Source organism: Erpetoichthys calabaricus (assembly GCF_900747795.2).
Source record: "Erpetoichthys calabaricus chromosome 1 unlocalized genomic scaffold, fErpCal1.3 SUPER_1_unloc_23, whole genome shotgun sequence".
NCBI lineage: Eukaryota > Metazoa > Chordata > Cladistia > Polypteriformes > Polypteridae > Erpetoichthys > Erpetoichthys calabaricus.
In genome coordinates this window covers 762,197-781,924 of record NW_026261589.1, presented here as the reverse complement: position 1 = coordinate 781,924, position 19,728 = coordinate 762,197, and the positions used below count along the sequence as shown (strand labels likewise).

At 39.7% G+C, this 19,728-nt stretch overlaps 2 protein-coding genes across 2 annotated transcripts in view; both read right to left on the bottom strand.

Moving 5' to 3' along the window:
• LOC127526378 (gastrula zinc finger protein XlCGF57.1-like) overlaps positions 1-19,728 on the bottom strand; it is a 669,858-nt gene that overhangs the window by 420,228 nt on the left and 229,902 nt on the right. The gene's annotated exons all lie outside the window — the stretch shown is intronic.
• On the bottom strand, positions 6,970-8,603 carry LOC127526374 (zinc finger protein 239-like). Its single transcript, XM_051921760.1, is given in 2 exon segments — positions 6,970-7,592; positions 7,595-8,603. Coding segments are annotated over 2 exon segments (1,038 nt in total). The 5' UTR covers positions 8,490-8,603; the 3' UTR covers positions 6,970-7,449.

Sequence of the window (19,728 nt, the reverse complement as noted above, 5' to 3'; positions counted from 1 at the left end):
AAACTCCACATTCCATAACCTTTTTCTTTTCTGTAGAACGAAGCACAACACCAATCTCATCCCATTCAGCTTTAAAGGAGCAACAATGGGTTACTCTCCTGCACAGCAAACACCTAAAGTTACAGATACCTAACATACTGATGTGGGCACTCAACAACCAAGTAATTTTGAAAATGGCAGCAGAACATCTGAGGTTGGAAAATTGTATGTGCAGCTAAAATTTCATTGAATTTGCTCATGTGATCTGTTGATAAATAATCATTATTTACCAACTCATTCATTGCAAAATCTGACAGTGGTAAGATCACTCCTTCCATAACACTAAACACAAACACTAAGTAGACAATAACACTAAAAAACAGCAACACCGCCGGGAAGAACACTAAATGAGTTAAAGTAAAAGTCTACTAAACTTCTTTATTATAACTGCTTTATCGTAGCAGGTGAGGGGACGCTGGCGCACGCTTGTTGTCGCCGCTCCTACCTGTTAACACTTTCACAACAAACACAGCAAAATTCCCCTTAATTCTGCACTTTCTTACGCTTGTTTTATTTCGTTTATTGTACGTATAGTTTGTGGATACAGCTGACTCGAATTACATGGATTTGGCTTAATATTTACAGATTTTATGGACTCCACTTTACTGGGAACAGCTGAGTCTGTGGATCACGGGACGAGACCTACGAACATTTCTTTGTACCTGGCGATCTAGCACCTCGGGATGATCTGTCTCCGTGATTATATTCGCTATGCTGATCTGCTCCCGTTTCATCTTACAGTACTCTACGACCGGGAACTGATCTGATGTTCATACTAACCTGGCTTATGGCTTCGGGGCGATCACGCCTGAAATTACCAAGCGTCACTGTTTATGGCTGTGCATTGGAACATCCAAATCCTGCTTCCTCCTCCTGCTGCTTGCTATCGCCGCTCTCCTACGCTACCACACCCGCCTGTCCTACCGGCTGCGTTGTGCTGTGCTGCTTCTACACGGCTGTCAGCTAAGTATCACTCACTATTTTAGCGCTTTGAGTACTGAGAAAAGCGCTATATAAATGTAATGAATTATTATTATTTATTATTAAACACTAAAGTACAAAAACGAAGTAGAAAGTAACACTAAACTGCAACACCGCTGGGAGCACCGGCACACCGCGTCTACTAAACACTAAGAAACGCTAAAGGAAAAAATACTAATCAGTAAGTACCGCGTCTACTAAACAGTAAAGGAGAAAGGACTAACCGCGTCAGCTGTGGAGTGAAATGAAGTGAATGGGAGGGGAGATGATCACGTGACTCCAACACCCGCCTTAAATCTCCGTCCCTCCACAAACACAGCCACACGGATCATGGGGGTATTTTTCGTACGTCGCTTAAACCATCCGAGATCAGGTGCCTCATCTTGAATGAGTTAATGCCAGTGAAACTCATCCAGATAAGTCGGTTTTTCAAACGCAGCTGTGTATTAGATTAGTGTAGCTGGATCTAATCATACGAGATGAATGCGCGCGCCCGCGCTGAGTGAAAAGCCCATACATATTGAGTGTAGAAAACATGATCAGCAAGTCTTTGATAGGCTGTAACAAAATGACGAAAGAACGGGCGCATTTTTTTTCCACACAAGCGGAGCAAGACCTTTTATTCGAAGGACACGAAGAATTTCAAGATTTAATATACATAAGGGGTAACACTGCAAAAGCAGCCCAGACCAGAAAAGACGGCTGGCAAAAAGTGGCCGAAAAAATTAAACGCTGAATAGTGTACATTGTACTTACTGAATGCAGCGTTTCATTTCCTATGTGTCAGATTAATTATTATTTAATATGTCATAATTCCAGATCAAACGTGAGCACAAGGAGAACACGGGAACAGGTTAAAGTGCAGTACAAGAATATACTTCAAACTGGTAAATATTGGTATATAACTATTTAAAGAATTGTTGACATAAAGAATCATATAATATAAAAAACATTAATTTTAAAGCTAATAAGGAGGCAGACAAGCAAAAAACAGGTGGAGGTCCACGTGGTCCAGACCTAACCCCTGCAGAAGAGTTGGCTCTACAGCAAAATGCCCATCGCCCTGTTTCTGAGGGCATTCCAGGGGGAAGCTCCTCCTCAGAACCAGTGGCAGGAAGTAGTGGTCACTTCATTTCAGGTAAAGGATGGTCATTGCATATTTGTCCTCCATGTGTGCTATAGGTATGTTCCATATAGCCCTCTTTTTCGTTGGGTCAGTTGCAGGGAATGTCATATCCTTTGAACCTGTGTCTGACCAACGAGATATTAACTAAGGTCAAATATTTGATGAAGACACTGTGTCTGATTATTCATCAGGAGGAGAGGTACATTTTCCAAATAATGTTTGATCAAACTCCACTCAGATCAGTCCCATGTGCCCCAATCACATTTGGAAATCCTGGTAATGAGAATGTTAGGCTGATTGTGAGATTCTTCATGGAACTGTGGGTGTTTTAGCCTGTGTATTACCTACCTGCAATGGCATGAAACGCCTCTTTTATTGTCTGCACACGCAGGTGTCCAGGAAACACAATGAAAACCTGAAGGAAATGTTTCAGAGCCAAACAGACTTTACGAATTGCCTGGCAAACTGCACTTTTCGATAGGTGTTCCGCATCGCCTACAGTATATAAAAAAGTGCCGCTTGCAAGAAACCTCAAAGCAATGCCTACTGTCTGTGTGGTTGTGAGAGCCCGACTTCGCCGAGTTTGACTTCAAATATACGGAGCTAATAAATCTTTGAGGTACAATATTCCCCCTCGGCTAAAGCGGTATCTTTCGTACAGAATTTCCTCCGGGGGCAATAAAGGATCTTGCCGATCGCGCAAAACCCTCTTTATATGAAATTCTCTTCGTATAATTTGCGCACCAATATCAATTGGTCGCTCATTCATGAACGGCGAAGCCATGACTGGATGACTTCCACGCACCGTCACTGATTACGTGTGCAAACTAATCCTTGTTTACGCAGAACAAACCTGCTCCGAGCAGGTTTGCGGATTTGGATGTGTTGCTATGACAACACTTCCAGCAAGAGTTTCAAAAAACCGACAGATCCAGGATCAGGCCAAATCGTCAACAATTACATCCGGCTAAGCGAGTAATCCACGTACGAAAAATACCCACCAACTCTCCTTTATATGTATAGACGGTGTTGTTGTTGTTACATAGTAAGTTGCAGATGTTTTATTGATTTATTTATGTTGTAGGTAGCAGATTTTCTTCCTTTTAAATGCAAAAAGTTCAAGTAAAAAGTCTCAAATAAATAAAATACCCAAGTAAAGATACAGATAACCTACCTGAAAATTCAACATAAGCACAATAACAAAGTTGTTTTATTTCTATTCTTCCCACCTCTGATCCATCGTTAACAAATGCTTTACCTTCATTCTGTGCACATTCTCTCTTCAAGTTTCTTCTTTTTACGTTTTTCATGCCATCTTAGGTATCAATGTGACTTTCGCTCCTGTTATTTTCCTCCTGACTCTCAGTCAGCCTTCCCATCATTCCTGGCGGTAGACGTCACTCATTGTGCGACATGACTGTCTGCTGATAATCACTGATTTTGAATTAATTACCCCACAAACACAAGCCAAAGCTTTCCTGCCACTGCAGCTGAGTTTTGTTTAAATCAAATGTTTAATTTGTAATCAGATACTGTAAGTGCTTCATGAAACACATGACGGGGCTTAGCTGGCTACACACAGACAGGTGATGTTCATACTCCACAAATATACTGAGGCTGAACTTGCAGCTTGGGGGCCCTTAGTGGCTTCGATGGCCCTCTGCTTCTGTGGAGACTTCATAGAGCAAGAAATGGCGCTGGATATTGTACACAATTATTATGATTTTCATCATTTGTAATGGCTCTAAATTATGTGTTTGCATGAGGACAACTGATTAAAAATTCAATTGCAATTAATCTCTCAGTTCAAATTTGTAATCGAAAGTCACTTTGTATTAATTACAATTTGTCATATTTCCTTGTAGCAAATTAATATTTTTCTTTAAAGCAGAAATAACTCGGGGATTACTTTCTAATACAAAACAGTTTTAATAATCAGTTGTCTCTGTATATTAAATTATTTTGGTGTCTTTATTGAACAGTTTTGTGTAACAGAAACAAATGAACAAACAGTACAACACTAATTAGTGAAGGCTCAAAGTAGGATTAATTAATTAATACTTTTGAGCTTCATAACAATGTAAATTAGTTGGAACTTTGATTGGTTATGTTAATAATTCTGTCTTTAAAATGATATGAAGATGAAAAATAAAACATTATTGCGTTTCTGCCTATTTATTTAGCCAGTTGCTTAAGCAGACTTCAGTTTATTTCCACCAGTTGTTTAAGTGATGATATCCCAGATACAAAAACAAAAGTTCACAAGCGACCAGTGCTGGGAAACGTTACTTAAATTAAATTCATTACATTGCTCATTACTTACAAAATCCTAATCTCCTCCAGTTCAGCGCGTTTCTTTTCTTCACTTGTCTCGATGGTGGGAAAAAACAAAGAGTCGTAGTAAAGCTGAACTCACACTGCATGTGTTGCTGCCATGATGTTGTTTAACTGATCGGTTACTTCACTGCATTTCTCAGTTTGCTATCTGCGCTCTGCTTGGAGACTCGTGATGAACAACACGTTACCTCTGAAGGACAGGATCTCACATCCCAGTCCAAACGGTGAGATGGAATCCTCGTCTGTCAGCAGCCTCGGCCGAGCACTTCAAGCTTAGTGCACTGAGCCCGTTGTCTGAAAGGCCGTAGCGGCGCCCACAGATGGGTGGTCTGCAGTGTGTGAGTTGGGGTTTGGCTGAATGTGGAGATGACAGCTCAGATGTTCTCTTCTACATCGATGTCCAGTGCACTAGAGATGAGGTTAGGCTCCTCCGCACACACTGCTTTGGCCATTTTGCTCTCGGGTTGGTCGGTTTAGCTTTCGACTCAAAAGACCGCGTAAAAGAGGGGATTCATGGACCTCTGGAAAATGTGCTAATTCACAGGGTTTGGCCAACAGAAAGCCGAGTGCAGGAGTCACCGTCAGATGACTGGAGATGACAGACAGGTGATTGTAATTTACTCAAAGCAACAAATAATATACAACAGTAAAGTAAGCACACTGTAGGTAAACCAAGATAGTGGAATGCAAAGTCTGTCAGGAACAGGAAACCGCATCTGGTCACAAGGCGTGACTTTACTAAACTTTTTGACAATAATAATATTATTTAGTGACACTGAGGAGACTTACAACATTTGAGACACAATTGCTGGCATTTCTTTTGCTTTTCCAGTATTAGCACAGACAGCTGAAGTGACCTCCTCATGGTGACACACTGCCAGTGCCTATCAGTCCTAACATATCAAATCCTTTTGAAATTCACTCTAACACAAGTCTTTGACAGGTGAACATTACTAGTACCTTAGAAAAGCTCTCGGAAAGAACATTGTGTGGGAGAAAAAAGAAATTCCACCTTTAGTTTAACATAACAACAGTTCAGTAATTAACAATTTAACACCAAAATAAAATGCAGGTATTTCAGAACATTTATATATTTGGGGTGGTATGCCATGACAAAGGGTAGACAGCCCCCGGTGTAGATCTTCTCCAAGTAAGTCCACTTCTGGACTGGGTGGTCTCGTGGCCTTGAACCCCTGCAGATTTTATTTTTTTCTCCAGCCGTCTGGAGTTTTATTTTGTTTTTTTTGTCGCCCCTGCACCCCGACCTTGCTCTTTTTCTATGTTAACTAATATTGTCTTATTTTAATTTATTTTGTCTTTTATTTTTCTTTTCTTCATTATGTAAAGCACTTTGAGCTACTTTTTTGTATGAAAATGTGGTATAGAAATAAATGTTGTTGTTGTAGGTGGCACCAGTCTGAATTCTTTGTGGCCCAGAAGATTCCGATTTGTGAGAATTGTTGGCACATCCAGTACTGCAATATGGCAATATGTGTAGGGAAATGTATTCTGTCTTTTTCATTTTTTTGTATCTTTCAGTTATGAATTTTCCCAAAGGCAATTGTTTGTGTAAACTTAGTGTCATATTTGGAGTACGGATGATAATTAATGCGACTCCCCACAGACGGCAGGCACCCTCAGGCGATGGTGGATGCTGTACAGCAGCGTTTCTCAACCTTTAAGTATTTGTGACCTGAGTTTTCATAACAGTTTTAATTGCGCCCCGCCTAATGTTTTTTTTTTTTTTAAATGAGCCCACTAATACCAATTTGTTCTTTTTAAATTAATGATATATCACAGATACATATTTTATTATACCTACTTAACTTTTATCGACATTTATCTAACCCTATATTTATTTTTCTAGTATCAGAATGTAGTTTAAGTTAATTTGTGTTGGTTTCAATAGATGTATTTTTCATATTTTTGATTCGTTTTCTTTTTTCACATCTTTGCACCCCCGTTTGTTACTTCTTGCCCCACTAATTGAGAACCACTGCTGTGCAGGTAAGTCTGCTCTCTCCAAGCTTTTTCTAATTTTATTGTATTTATTTGACATGTATATTATTTGGTAATTCTCAACTGTTAAATAAGTTGTGTGCCCCCCCCCGAGTTCATATATACAGTTTTGTATGTTTTATTATCAAAAGCAAACAAACAAAAACAAAATAAAATTTAAAAAGCATTTCTTCTTTTAGTGCGCTGCCACAGTGTTAAAACATAATTCAGCATGGTGTGCAGTATGATCGTGTGTATATTTTGGATTTTAATTTAATTGGTTTTGTATTAATAGTTTGTGTTTATAATTATTAGTAATTGATTTATTATTTAATAAGCATTGGCGAGAAGCTGTTTGTTCTTTTTTTGTCAAGGAATGTTTTCTTATTTTTTGTTATATTAAAATAGCAAAATACAGTTTATGATATTATAAAGCTGAACTATTATTTATTGTGTGAGGCTATGTACCTATATATTGTAAAGTGTTTTTTTTCTGATGAAATGTATATAATATATTGTAAATAGTTCTATATGTAATATGTATGTTATGAAAACAGAGTTAGGCACATGGTGGAGGCTGTAGAGTCTTTGGTGAGAAGCCGTTTGTATGACGCCCTGTTCTTTATTTTGCTTCTGGAAAAGGAAAAAGGATATAAACTTATTTGTCTCCTCCATGTTGATTTGTTTTTGACACAACACTAAGTAGGATGGATTTGTGTCAGTTGCATGTGCTTACTGTCCAGGCAGGAGTGAACCTCACTCTTTAGTCAGGACAGCTCAGTTGTACTTCTCTTCTGTGGGAATTCTGGTGCTTCTCTGAAGTGTACTGCTCGGACAGATTTGTTTGCCACATTCCAAACAGCAATATGGCTTCTCTTTGAGATTCATTTCTCAACAATAGTTTAGTTTGCTTACTTTTCAGGACACGTCTGAACCTCACTCTTGAGTCCTGAAGGATTCTTGTTTTTCTAGACTGATTTTTGAACTGCTACCCTTTTTATTCTGGTGTGAACTTCCGTGTGTCTCTGAAGACTGACTATCTGTGAAAACTGTTTATTGCATTCATTACAGCAATATGGCTTCTCTCCAGTGTGAACTCGTGTGTTTCTGAAAACTTTTTGCCACATTCAGTACAGCAATATGGCTTCTCTCCAGTGTGAACTCTCGTGTGTTTCTGAAGATTGCTAATTTGTGTAAACTGTTTACCACATTCATTACAGCAATATGGCTTCTCTCCGGTGTGAACTCTAGTGTGCATCTGAAGATGGCCTTTTAGTGAAAACTGTTTACCACATTCATTACAGCAATATGGCTTCTCTCCAGTGTGAACTCTCGTGTGTATCTGAAGATTGCTTATACGTGAAAACTGTTTACCACATTCATTACAGCAATATGGCTTCTCTCCAGTGTGAACTCTCGTGTGTATCTGAAGATTGCTTATACGTGAAAACTGTTCACCACATTCATTACAGCAATATGGCTTCTCTCCAGTGTGAACTCTCATGTGTATCTGAAGATGGCTCATTTGTGAAAACTGTTTACCACATTCATTACAGCAATATGGCTTCTCTCCGGTGTGAACTCTCGCGTGTCTCTGAAGATTGCTTATACGTGAAAACTGTTTACCACATTCATTACAGCAATATGGCTTCTCTCCAGTGTGAACTCTCATGTGTGTCTGAAGATTGCCCATTTGTGAAAACTGTTTACCACATTCATTACAGCAATATGGCTTCTCTCCGGTGTGAACTCTATTGTGTTTCTGTACACTGCTCATCTGTGAAAACTGTTTACCACATTCATTACAGCAATATGGCTTCTCTCCGGTGTGAACTCTCGTGTGTTTCTGAAGATTGCCTTTATGTGAAAACTGTTTACCACATTCATTACAGCAATATGGCTTCTCTCCGGTGTGAACTCTCGTGTGTTTCTGAAGACTGCCTTTATGTGAAAACTGTTTACCACATTCATTACAGCAATATGGCTTCTCTCCAGTGTGACCTCTCATGTGTTTCTGAAGAGCACTCCTGTTAGAGAATTCTCTGCCACATTCCACACTCCAGTGATCTTTCTTTCCTGTGTAAAATTTAAAACAAAAAGGAAAAAAAAAGAAGCTTATTTTCAATTCGCTGCCTTATTATCAACATTAACTCACATTAAATACATGATGGCTGACATTAGGAACATCCTTTGATCAGCATAAGCAACTATAAAACTTTTGTTGTACTTGGGAAACACACTTAATTTGTTAATTTTATTACAACTGCTCAGTAGAGCCACATGTATAAAACTTCCTTATGCTCAGCCTCATATATGAAAGCTTTTTCTAAAGCAAAAGTTAGGATTTATAAAACTAGAACTTGCCATTTAAATTGGCTCAAAGTTCCCTCAGGTTTTGAGCATTTGTAAGTCCCATGTAGTCTTTATATGTGTTGGCATTTTAGCAACTCCAGGTGGAAAAAAGAAGAACTGAATAGAAAATCTCATTTCATTACACATTTCACATTCTGATGTTTGACAGGCTACACAAGAAGTGAGTTTTGATGTATCACAATGACATTTTGGCTCATGATGATGACTTAGCTGATTTAGACTCCCTACTGTCATCCTCTTTGAAGTGTGTGCTGAACTGCAGCCTTCATTACAGAGACCACCATACAGAAATCACACAATCCCAGTTCTCTTACAGGTCTTAACAGCTGTGGGCTATTTGACGATGGTAGCTTTTCAGTGTGAACTGCCTGACTGGTGAGGAATCTCTCAGTCACCCTGAGCCACGTAATGCCATCTGTATGGGATGGTACACTTAAGACGGTAGAGAGATACATGCAATGTTGTTACCATCCGGGTATGCAAGTCGTGATCAAAATTAAATCTGCAGCAACATCTGCTGTCTTCAGCAGTGGTGGTCTTACTTGGCCTACAAGTCCCTTTGTGATTACTGAGCTCACCAGTGTGTTCTTTCTTGTTATTGATATTCCAGACAGTTGAATTGGGTAATCTTAAGGTTTTCCGATGTCTCTAATGATTTCATTATTATTTTCCAGCTTCTTTGACTTTCATTGGCACAGCTCTTGCCCTCATGTTGAACAATGGCAACTACAAAGACCAAAGGTTGTCTGTAGGTAGGAGTAAGCTGAGGTGTCTTAGGCCTGCAAGACTACAGCAATGAAATACACCTGAGGAATCACAAACACCTCTGGCACCAATTGTTCCAAACATTACGGTGCCCTGAAATGGGAGGACGATTCAGAAAAAGTTCTGTCATTTCTACAAGGTGTTCTTAAATTAAAATCAGTAATTTGTACTTTAAAATTACAAATTAAATAATTCAGATATAATTAAACATGTATTAAAGGATTAAATGCAAGAAGAATGTTTCATTGTCTCAGCCATTATGGAGGGTACTGTATAAAACAGAATGCCACGTCAAGCATGAAAAGTGCACCTTCAATAATTAGAATGTGTCCTGACATTTATCCACACTTGAACTTAAACCACTTGACACCAAAACAAACAACAAAATGTCTTCTTTCATTCACCAAAGCACGCTGATGACATTTATACTCACCATTCTAATGTTAAAGGGTATCTACTATCAGGACATATTTTTGTTGACTAAGCTAAAATTTGCCAGGTTTTACGGTCTATTTGATCCAATGTGTGTGTTCATGTATGGAATTATTATCTCTGTTATGGCAGAAAACATCAATCAGTCTAAGCCTGCACTCAATGAAGAGTGAAGATAAAAGAAGAAAGAAGAAATACAAATGAATTAAACAGTAATGTTACACAAATTGGCCTTGAACTAAAATTTTAAATTTTATTTATTAATTTTATTGTAATCATTCTATACAAATAGATTAATTAATACAAAAAAGGGCTTTTTAATAGGGCAAAAATAAACCAAAAGAAAAAAAAAAAAAAATAAATAAATAAAAAAATAAATGGAGAAGGAAAAGAAATGCAGAAATAATTATTTCTTCTTATTCTAAAATATTATTGATTAGATCCAGCCAGGTTTTGAAAAAATTCTGTACAGATCCTCTGAGAATTTGATTTTTTTCCAAGTTCAAGTAATATAAAACATCGGTTTCCCCACTGACTTATAAGAGGAGAGTTAGGATTCTTCCAATTTAACAAAATAAGTCTGCATGCCAAAAGTGTAGTGAATGCAATAACAGTTTGCTTGTCCTTCTCCACTTCAAGTCCATCTGGAAAAACACCGAACACAGCTTTTAATGGGTTAGGAGGGATTTTTGACACCAAGGCTGTCTGAAGGCACTTAAAAAATTTTGGTCCAGAATGATGTTAATTGGTGCAGGCCAAAAACATGTGACCTAGTGAGGCAGGAGCTTGGTTGCAGCGTTCGCAAGTTGGGTCTTGCCCTGGAAACATTTTGGACAGTTTTAAGTGAGACAGATGAGCTTGATATATATTTTTAGTTGAATAATTCTATGCTTTGAGCATATGGAGCTTGAGTGAATTCTCTGCAGTGCTACCTTCCACTACTTTTCTGATATATAATGCAGAAATTGTGTCTAATTCCTCGAAATTGAGCAGTATTTTTTCCAGCATGGTGGAGGATACGAGATGAGGAAAATCGGGCAGTTTCTGTTTAACAAAGTTTCTAATTTGAAGATAGTGAAAGAAATGTGTAGCTGGGAGGTTGAATTTGGAATGTAATTGTTCAAAGGATGCAAAGATATTGTATATATAAAGATCCCTGAGCAATTTAATCCCAAATCTTTTCCAGGTATTAAACACTGGATATGTTTGCGAGGGTTGAAAGAGGTGGCTCTCCTGCAGGAGTGCCACAGATAAAAGATATTCCATCTTAAAATGCTTTCTAAGTTGGTTCCATATTCTGAGTGAGTAAAGCACAATTGGGTTATTAGTATATTTGTGATAACTTGCATTTATTGGAGCGCAGAGCAGGGAGTATAAAGAAGTACTACAGGATTTTACTTCTATTGTGGACCAAGCCTGTGTATGTTCATTTATTTGTGTCCAGGTTTTTATGGCTTGAATGTTTGCAGCCCAGTATTAAAACTGAAAATGAGGAAGGCCTAACAGAAGGTTTATGGATGTGTTGAGAGAGGACATGCAGGTGATGGGTGTAACAGAGCAAGATACAGAAGGCAGAAAGATATGAAAGAAGATGATCCACTGTGGAGACCCCTAACGGGAGCAGCCGAAAGAAAAAGACATTATACAGATAAAATTTTAACATCATTTAAATAATCTATATTGTTAATAATTTAGTATGTGAGGACACGGTGTTACAGCGCTAGCGATTTTCCTGCCTTGCGCTGTATTCTTGCTGGGATTGGCATGACCCTGGATGGATAGATGGATAGAATAATTAAACATGTACTGCAAAGATATTTCAATGTTCCTTAAAAGTTTTGAAGAATCGGCGTTCAAAGCTTACAGACGGCTTGACATCAATTACAGAGCTGATTGTGTGGCGATTGGTGACTTGGAGAAAGAAAAAGGAGGACAGGAATTGGGGGTTAGTACGTTCTAAAGAGACAGTACTGCTGCAATAAATTACTTCATCGAAGGTCGTGCATGGCGAAGCAAGCATCTTGATGGAGGCAGGAACAATCTTTGGATGCTGCACCAGTTTATCACTATCACTGCGCCACCGTGTTCCCATGTTTAATAACGTACTTTAATTCCGATCATCATGAAAATTGTATCAAGTATACATCTTAGTATTTAAATTATTCAGAGAGCTGTAATATCATGAATGTAATGGATTCTGTGTCCTGTTGGAGGAAGAGAAAGCCCATTTAAGAAACACGTAGTGATTCACACACAGAGCACATACAAGAACACATAAAAAACAAAGCATTTAACATGCTACTTTAGTTACGGTGAGATTTTGAGACAAAGTAAACTACGTAAAATAAAAATGACAAAATAAACTGTGATTAAAGTGGAAATTTCGAGATTAAAGTTGACATTTCCAGCTTTTTTTTTCTCACTGTGTGCATATTTTTTTTCTCTGTACCCTAATAAGCTTTCATAGGACACTCAGACGGTGGGCTACAACTCGGCATTTCATGGCAATTTTGATATCTGACAACTTCTTTTTATTTCGGGCACTGTGAGACTTTGTGAACTTGAGCTTTTGAGTTTCCCCAACATGCTATGTCACTCAGTCAACTTCCTTTTGTTGTTTATATCACTGTTTAAACCAACAAATAGTACGCTTTTCCTTTGCCTCCACTTGGTATTCGCTGAAATTCTTCTATTTTCCCCCGTGGTTTTGCCATCGTCTTTTCACAGATCGGTAAGCTAAAGGGCTATTTACATTGATTTGCATATTGAAATAGGTGTAATTCTGGGAGGAGTTGGGGAGTGCTGGCAGGCACATGTGTAACTTTTTACGCTGACCGGGATTTATGGAGCTGAAGTCATGGAAGTTGGTGTACGCACAGATTTATGCATCTGGATTTTCTGCTTTTGTCCGTATGCCATGTTTTAGTGTGAATTCTACTCACGGTGTTATGCATGAGGCCACTGGAGTCAATCTGGGTGCCCTATAAAAGGGACCAGTCACCACTACTCAATGGCCAGAGTAGGGAAGATGAAGGACAAAACCTATGAGGAGGAGTGGAGGTTAAAAGGACTGGAGATATGAAAGACTGTGCTTGGTGTTGAGGACATTGTGCTCTTGTGAGGAACGAAGAAAGCACTTCTCACCTGTAAATAAAGGTGTGCTGTGTGGAGATACTTGTGTCCTGCCAGTATGTGTCGGGTTAGAGTGGCTGTACACACTCTGGGCTTTACAGTGAATAGAACTTAAAAGAGCAATGCATGCAAGACGGCCCAAGAATCTCACAGAACTAGAAGCCTTTTGTAAATACGAGTTGGCGAAAATCCCCCAAATAAGAACTGAAAGACTCTTAGCGGGCCACAAAAAGTGTTTACAGGCTGCCACATGGGGTGTTACTAAGTAAGGACCATGCAGGTGCCCACACTTTTCCTTCATGCCCTTTGATCTTTTGGTTACTTTAAAACAGTAAAGGATGGAAATAAAAAAGTAATCTTGCTTAAAATATTAAAGAAATTTGTCATGTTCAGCTTTATGCCTTTTGGAGATCAGGTCATCTTTTACTTACGTATTTGGTCACAGTAACAGAAATTTTGCCAGGGTGCCTGAGCTTTTGTATGACACTGTGCAAGCTTTGCTGTTAGGAAATTCAATCTCTACAAGTTGTGTGAATGGATCAAGACGAGCGAGAGGGCCACTCATGGATTGTTCTTTGTCTGCCACCTCCTCTTAGACTCGCCCAGTCATGACCACAAATCTCCACACATCATCACTGGGATGACCACTGAGGCAGACCAGTCATGCCAACTTGAGGAGTGGTAAAACTGCATAGGCAACACAAAGGTCTTAACAAGCAGTGGAGCACTGAGATAAGGGAATTAACAAAGGCAAAAAGGATTTAATTAAAATTACCCTAAGTTCTTGTCTATAAGCCACGGCTTATCTAAAGAAAAAAGTTGTGAAAATGAAAAAATAGAATATCGGCTTATACATAAATCCGGTTTATACAGTAATCCCTCCTCCATCGCGGGGGTTGCGTTCCAGAGCCACCAGCGAAATAAGAAAATCTGCGAAGTACAAACCATATGTTTATATGGTTATTTTTATATTGTCATGCTTGGGTCACAGATTTGCGCAGAAACACAGGAGGTTGTAGAGAGACAGGAACGTTATTCAAACACTGCAAACAAACATTTGTCTCTTTTTCAAAAGTTTAAACTGTGCTCCATGACAAGACAGAGATTACAGTTCTGTCTCACAATTAAAAGAATGCAAACATATCTTCCTCTTCAAAGGAGTGTGTGTCAGGAGCACAGAATGTCACATAGATAGAGAAAACAATCTCTAGCAAACAAATCAGTGGTGCTGTTTGGCTTTTAGGTATGCGAAGCACCGCGGCACAAAGCTGTTGAAGGCGGCAGCTCACAACCCCTCTGTCAGGAGCAGGGAGAGAGAGAGAGAGAGAGAGCGAGAGAGAGAGAGAGGGAGAGAGAGAGAGAGAGAGAGAGAGATAGACAAACAGAGACAGAGTTTGTTTTTCAGTCAAAAATCAATACGTGCCCTTCGAGCTTTTAAGTATGCGAAGCACTGTGCAGCATGTCGTTTCAGGAATCAGCTTTACAAAAGATAGCAACGTGAAGATAATCTTTCAGCATTTTTAGACGAGCGTCCGTATCATCTAGGTGTGCGAACAGCCCCCCTGCTCAATCCCCATACGTCAGGATCACAGATAGTCAGCGCAAGAGTGAGAGAAAAGTAAGCAATCTAGCTTCTCAGCCATCTGCCAAATAGCGTCCCTTGTATGAATCAACTGGGCAAACCAACTGAGGAAGCATGTACAGAAATTAAAAGACCCATTGTCCGCAGAAATCCGCGATATATATTTAAATATGCTTACATATAAAATCACAATTTAAATGACCGCTACGCGCACGTGTTGACTCGGCGACGCCCAGAGCAGAAAGAACGCGCTCCGGCCGCTCCAACCGCGCCATGCGGGGAGTGAGAGAGACGCCAATATCTCACACTCTCTCCCCCCTTAAAGAAATTAAATGGGTGTGAGTGAGACCACTGACCTCCCTCCCTTCTATTAGTTATAGGTTATAGTACGTTCGGCTTATCCATGAGTCCGGCTTATTTATGATAAGATTTTATTTTAAAAATTTGTATGATTTTTGGTCTCTGGTTTATACATGAGTCCAGCTTATAGACAAGAACCTAGGGTATATACAGCAACATATATATCTCACAGAACTAGAAGCCTTTTGTAAATACGAGTTGGCGAAAATCCCCCAAATAAGAACTGAAAGACTCTTAGCGGGCCACAAAAAGTGTTTACAGTCTGCCAAACGGGGTGTTACTAAGTAAGGACCATGCAGGTGCCCACACTTTTCCTTCATGCCCTTTGATCTTTTTGTTACTTTTTGTTACTTTAAAACAGTAAAGGATGGAAATAAAAAAGTAATCTTGTTTAAAATATTAAAGAAATTTGTCATGTTCAGCTTTATGCCTTTTGGAGATCAGGTCATCTTTTACTTACTTATTTGGTCACAGTAACAGAAATTTTGCCAGGGTGCCCGAGCTTTTGTATGACACTGTGCAAGCTTTGCTGTTAGGAAATTCAATCTCTACAAGTTGTGTGAATGGATCAAGACGAGCGAGAGGGCCACTCATGGATTATTCTTTGTCTGCCACCTCCTCTTAGACTCGCCCAGTCATGACCACAAATCTCCACACATCATCACTGGGAGGACCACTGAGGCAGACCAGTCATGCCAACTTGAGGAGTGGTAAAACTGCATAGGCAACACAAAGTCCTTAACAAGCAGTGGAGCAGTGAGATAAGGGAATTAACAAAAGCAAAAAGGATTTAATTAAAATTATATACAGCAACTTCAGAAAGAAAAAAAATGTCATATACAACAAAATTGCTTTATTTTCTCATATTCTTCAAAGAGAAAGTAACAATTACACAAACATTTCTAAATACATAACAATAAAATGTGTAGCACCCATGCCCGGGTGTAATGTCCAACGAACAAAGGCAACAAGACACACAAAATCAGACGGATGTAAGGCCTAGCATATCCAGTGAACGGAGAGTCCTAAATACACGATGTGATCAAAACACAAGGACTTAACAATTCACCATCGTGCACAATTTACTAAATGAATATTTCACCGTGCTAGTATTTTAAAATAAGACTACAAGAAATTATAAGGGACTGAAACTTATTTATAGCATTTATTTTTCTACAAAACTATGAAAAATGCTGTCTTGCTCATCACAAATAAGCAAAATTTAAATAACAATCAAAATACTGGTCACCAATGTCACAATTACGCTTTATTGTTCTGGTCAGCAGCACAAATCTCCAGACATTACACAAGGGTCACTGAGGCACACAGACCACCTGCCACACCAGGCCTAGAAGGGGGAGCTGCACAGGCCACACATCAAGTGTTTATGTCACAACACCAGATACTCCATGACTGTGCAGGTCAAAGTGGGCCTCGCCATTTTAATAGGATTTTTAGTGGCAAGCAAGACCTGTTAAGACAGAAGATTTAATAAGGATGTAGAAAGTCAGCTGCACCCCCTCACCCTGTAATCCTGAATGAATGGCTGAAGAGCAGCTCATACCAGTTATCAGCCCAGTACTTCATCTAAACACAAAGGTGTACATCAGAGTTGAGGCTGCAGCTTTTCAGAGTGTTCATCATACAAATCAACACCTAAATTGACTTTCATCTTAGGCTTGTAACCGAGAACTGAACCTGCCTGTCTGTGATGAAAAAAATAACGAGCCTATAAGCAGGCCCTGGATCTGCAACTAGAAGGGGCTTTAATTTAATCACCAGGGGCTACACCCTCCTTTAAACGTAGCTGCATTCACCTCTTCTGTCTCTTTTGGTGGATGAAGACTAAGGATATGATCTCTCTGGGGAGCCAAGAAGCAGATTATGCTTTCTCTTTGTGTGCTGAAAGCTGACAATTTGCTCCCTTTTGATGTGAGAGCAAACAGTTCACAAACTTTCTTTGACCGGGAAGCTCCTCTCCATAGAGCCTTGGACATGAACACCCTGAACTGACTCTAAGAGCCACTCTTCCCAACCTCTGTTCTAGTCCCTGAGCAGTCTGAGAAGACTTAAAAAGAGCCATTATTACAAGACGGGAGTTTCAGTACAAACCCTCTTGTGCCAGAGAGGTGCAGATGGAATAGTAAAGTGCCTAACAATGAATTGTGAAAGACAGAATCACAGCACACCATGAACAAAGGAACAGATAGCAAAGACAAAGAGTGAACTCTGAAGACAGAAAAGGACCATTTGAATCTGGAACAACAGCAGCAACAACTCCACATAATATCAGAAATCATCTTTAAGGCCTGGTATGATAAAACTGTTTATCTGAGCCAAGACAAATTAGAACTCTAAACAGCAAGTAAAAGGAAGCAATCTCTTCTGTGATATGCTTGTAAGTCTCGTCTGTCTGCATCCTTTCTTCACTGTCAACAAATAATCAGTTATCAAATTTAAATAATCTGTGTTTATCAACACATTGTATTTTTCTGTTTCTTAAATTAAGAGTACATGAGTTGCCTTGATGTACTGTGAGTCTAATGGTCAGAGACCCCCGTTCTCATACAGAGGAGTAAAGTAAACAAAGAGAGAGCCTTGCAAAGTTACTTTCCTTTGTGTAAACAGAAATTGGAAATTTTACAAACAAATTTCTGAGAACGGCAAGTCATCCCAATCTGCTAATCTAATCCACCTAGTTTCTTTAATACAACATCAACTCGAGTTTTTAAGGTCCCTAAAGTCCTTCTCTCCACACTATCTGGTAATTTATTCCACATGTCTGTGTTTCTCTGTGTGAAGGAAAACTCTCTGATGTTTATGTAAAATTTTCCCTTAACTTTCCAACTGTGTCCTCCTGTTCTTGTTGAACTCTTTTTAAATTATCAGACAAGTAGAGCTCGACTGCTTTAATTACCTTCATGATTTTAAATACTTCAGTCATTCCTCCTCTTAATCTCCATTTGCTTATACTGAAAAGTCTGAACTCTTTTAAACTTTTCTGATAACTGTGGTATAGCGGGTTCACAGCTCAAGTCAAAAAGGCCACTTTCTAAAATAAATAATCGCCGCAGTCACGGCTTATAGAGGGGGCATGGTATGTGTGGCCGGAGCAGTTCCCGCGTGATTCGTGATGCAGATGGTCCTCACTTAAGAGCACAGGTGAGAAGTCATCCACATCCGTAATTGATGCTGGGAGTTGCCAATTGTCACATTGATCCGCGTCCCCATGATGAATAGAAGCGTGAGGCAGCTAGAAAGGGAAGAATAAAAAAAAAACGGATGGAGGTTGAGAAGGACAGAAGGCAGGAAATAGGGAGGAGAAAGCCGGTGCATGAACGAGTGAAGGTGCTCGTAGTGGAGAACACCTGCAGCTGAGCAGTGAGCCTGGGTATTTGGCCGGAACCCCGGACGGTAGTGGTCGAACCCACTGAGCATTACTGAGGAGCGGGAGTGACCAGAAGGATGATGGCTAATCGCATAAGGCCGGGAAGGCAGTAGGAGTCAGGACTTGGGATGTGAAAGCCCCAGGGTGAGCGCCCTGGTCGCTGGGGAGCCCAAGTCACGGTCAGGTGAAGCCCACCGTAGCCAGGGTTCAGTGAGGCGAACAGTCCAACAGGAGAAGGCAGAAAGAAGGTCAGCTGCAAGTAGGGTGGCTCCCCTGGTGCATAACCTGGACGGGAGAAGCAGGGGAGTCACCATTAGAAAGGCATTGTTTTAACCTCATTTTTTAAGGATTTATTTATTGTTTTTAACCTCCACAATTCATAGTGTTTTATTGGATTATTTATTTGAAGATTTTTGAGAGACTCTGCACTTATTTATTTGAACACTGTTTTGATTTTGATTGTTGTTTTAATAAATCACTTTGCACTTTTTGCACCATCCCCTTGTTACATTGTTGTGCCTCACTGTCCAGCTCATCAGTGACATTACTGACGGTGTCGGGTTCAACAGCTCCCAAAAGGCAGATGGGAGCATGGAGCAGAACTCGCTTCGTCACAATAACTCATACCTCGACATCCCTAGAATTAGCCTAGTCACTCTTCACTGGACTTGTCTACCTCTGCTAGGTCTGTTTTGTAGCCTGGAGACTAAAACTGCACACAGTACTCCAGATGAGGCCTGCGGTGTTTTATAAAGCCTCTGCATAACCTCCTGTGACTTGTACTCCACACATCAGGGCGCTAAATAACCTGACATTCTCTTAGCCTTCTTAATGACTTCTGAACACTGTCTAGTAGTCAGTGGTGATGACTTCACTACAACTCAGAAATCCTTCTCATAAGACCTTCCATTGTGTATACAAACCATACATTTTTACATCCTACATGTAATACTTTGCATTTACTTAAATTAAATTTCATCTTCAACAAATCTGCCCAAGCCTGTGTACTGTCCAAATCCCTCTACTGTGATGATTCAACAGATTCTCGATTATCTGCCAAATCCACCTACCTTGGCATCATCTGAAAACTTAACCACCTTGTTATTTTTATTCCTATCCAAATCATTTATATCATCATGCTACTCGATACCCAGAGGCTGTTCCCTTGCGCTCAGCCACGTCTTAAGCTATCACACGGGAAAATGTAGGGGTCTT